The sequence below is a fragment of the Sprattus sprattus genome (assembly GCF_963457725.1).
Source record: "Sprattus sprattus genome assembly, chromosome: 11".
In the NCBI taxonomy this organism is placed as follows: Eukaryota; Metazoa; Chordata; class Actinopteri; order Clupeiformes; family Clupeidae; genus Sprattus; species Sprattus sprattus.
This window is the reverse complement of record NC_137909.1, coordinates 26,237,440-26,239,895: the sequence shown is the minus strand read 5'-3', so window position 1 is coordinate 26,239,895 and position 2,456 is coordinate 26,237,440. Positions and strand designations below refer to the sequence as shown.

Below are 2,456 nucleotides of genomic sequence, written 5' to 3'. Positions count from 1 at the left end.
GCGCCGTACCATAGGAATCAATGCATTTGCTCGCGTCCCGTTTTTACAAAAACGCGTATGTGTATCTGAGCCCTAAAGGAGTGTTTTGTCTGTGGTCTTCCATCTTCAGTCTCTAGTATAGAATCAGTACAATGTTGAGTCTTCCAGCTTCTTCATTGGAGTGTTTAGTTTTATTTGCTCTGTAGTCTTTGATCTTCATTTTGTACCTCCAGTCTCTGATATAGTGATTAGTTTCTGTTTACAACTTGTCCCACTGCAGTGTTTAGTTTGATTTGGTCTGTAGTCTTTGATCTTCAGTTTGTACATCCAGTCTCTATGGTACTAGTCTAGTTTGGTCCTCCATCCTTCCCATCCAGTGTCTATGGTCCTAGTCTATTCTGGTCCTCCATCCTTCCCAGTGAGAGTGCGAGCGGCGCGTCTCCACCACCCAGTCGATAAACTCGCTGACGAGGGCGTAGACGCCCGGCCTCTTGGGCCGCCCGCACCCCACCCCAAATGAGGTGGCCCCCACCAGCACCCACCTGCCGTCCTCCTCACACATCAGAGGACCCCCAGAGTCCCCCTGGAAGACAGGAGACATGCAGAGAATAACACACACAGACACACAAACCAACTTACAGTAGTTACAATCGTTTTTTAATTTGAAAAACCGGTCCCACTTCACAGGTAGAGTCCATAAAGTGTATAAGATAATAATACTACTTGTAATACAAATAAATAATTACTAATTATTGCACACCAACCTGTACTAAATGTTATTATGCATGGCTGTTTTAATAATATGCTCTAATATAAGAAGTATTTAGTTAAGCATTAATTACGCAGCACCAAATGACACTTCATTGTGCCCAATTTTAGTTGCATATTCAATCTGCGTCATTAATGACTATTGTCTCAAGGCACTTTGCAGAACCCAAGAGCTAAACCCCTCAGAGTATGCACGTACGCTATGTATCCTTAGAGGCAGGTGAGAGTATGTGTGTAAGTTATGTACCTTAAAAGGCAGGTGAGAGTATGCATGTACGCTATGTAGCCTTAGAGGCAGGTGAGAGTTTGCGTGTACGTTATTCAGCCTTAGAGGCAGCCGAGCGGTGAGAGTGTGCGTATACACTATGTAGCCTTAGAGGCAGGTGAGAGTGTGCATGTACGTTAGCATTAGAGGCAGGTGAGAGTGTGCGTGTACGTTAGCATTAGAGGCAGGGAAGAGTGTGTGTGTACGTTATTCAGCCTTAGAGGCAGGTGAGTGTGTGCGTGTACTACATTATTCAGCCTTAAGGCAGGTGAGAGTGTGTGTGTACGTCATTCAGCCTTAGAGGCAGGTGAGAGTATGCGTGTACACTATGTAGCCTTAGAGGCAGGTGAGAGTATGCGTGTACACTATGTAGCCTTAGAGGCAGGTGAGAGTATGCGTGTACACTATGTAGCCTTAGAGGCAGGTGAGAGTATGCGTGTACACTATGTAGCCTTAGAGGCAGGTGAGAGTATGCATGTACGCTATGTAGCCTTAGAGGCAGGTGAGAGTGTGTGTCTACGTTATTCAGCCTTAGAGGCAGGTGAGTGTGTGCGTGTACGTTATTCAGCCTTAGAGGCAGGTGAGAGTATGCGTGTACACTATGTAGCCTTAAGGCAGGTGAGTGGTGATACCTGGCATGAGTCCACTCCTCCCTCAGGGAGCCCGGCACACACCATCTGGGCCGTGATGTTGTACTCTGGCAGCCACTCCTGACACTGGGCCCGGTCCACTAACGGCACCACGGCCTGCTGCAGCACGTCTGCCACACTGCCTGAGAGAGGAACCAGGGTTTACTCTCCCATGAGCTGAGTCTAATATACTAGTGGGTTTCAACACTGTATCATGCTGGACAGGACTGTGGTGTTTAATGGGGATCTATTTCTTGTGTGTAGGCGCTCCCCTATGCATTGTTCTCCTGTTGGTTGTTCGCCATGCACATGTGTATACATTTAGGCAGAACCCTCAAGTAAACCAAGTGATGTTTCACGTGTGAACTTAACCTCAGAGTGAGCCTGATTATTTTATTAATAAGTAGTCGCGTAGACACGACAAGGACCTCATTCAATATCATTTTTTTCTATTTTTAGCGTGTTTTTGTTGTTCCATTGCTTTTTTCCTCTCCTTTGTGGATGTAAAACACATTGGTTTGCCACAGGTTGATTTTAAAAGTGCTATATAAATACATTTGACTTGACTGGAAATGGTCATGTGACCGTTCGGCTTACCGCCCTCCTCCATCGTCCCCCAGCCAGCGATGACACACTTCCTGTCAGCTTGGAACCGCTGCTGCTCGTGAGGTAAACACACGGCCTGCACATAATCTGGCGGAAGAGGACACACAGGATTGATAAATCTGGTTTCAAGAAAAAACATGCACACACAAAGACAAAAACAGAATGAATATAATGCGTGAATAAATTAAAGGTGTTATGATGGATACTTT

The 2,456-nt window shown here is 45.9% G+C and overlaps 1 protein-coding gene across 1 annotated transcript in view; it reads right to left on the bottom strand.

The window, feature by feature from the left end:
- Positions 1 to 367: 367 nt before the first annotated feature.
- Positions 368 to 2,456, bottom strand: part of tmprss15 (transmembrane serine protease 15) — a gene marked incomplete at both ends in the record, with an annotated part of 18,890 nt that continues 16,801 nt past the window's right edge. The window contains 3 exons of the mRNA XM_080847548.1: positions 368 to 562; positions 1,645 to 1,784; positions 2,239 to 2,334. Of these exons, the coding sequence (XP_080703674.1) occupies positions 368 to 562; positions 1,645 to 1,784; positions 2,239 to 2,334 (431 nt within the window). The remainder of the gene's footprint in view (positions 563 to 1,644; positions 1,785 to 2,238; positions 2,335 to 2,456) is intronic.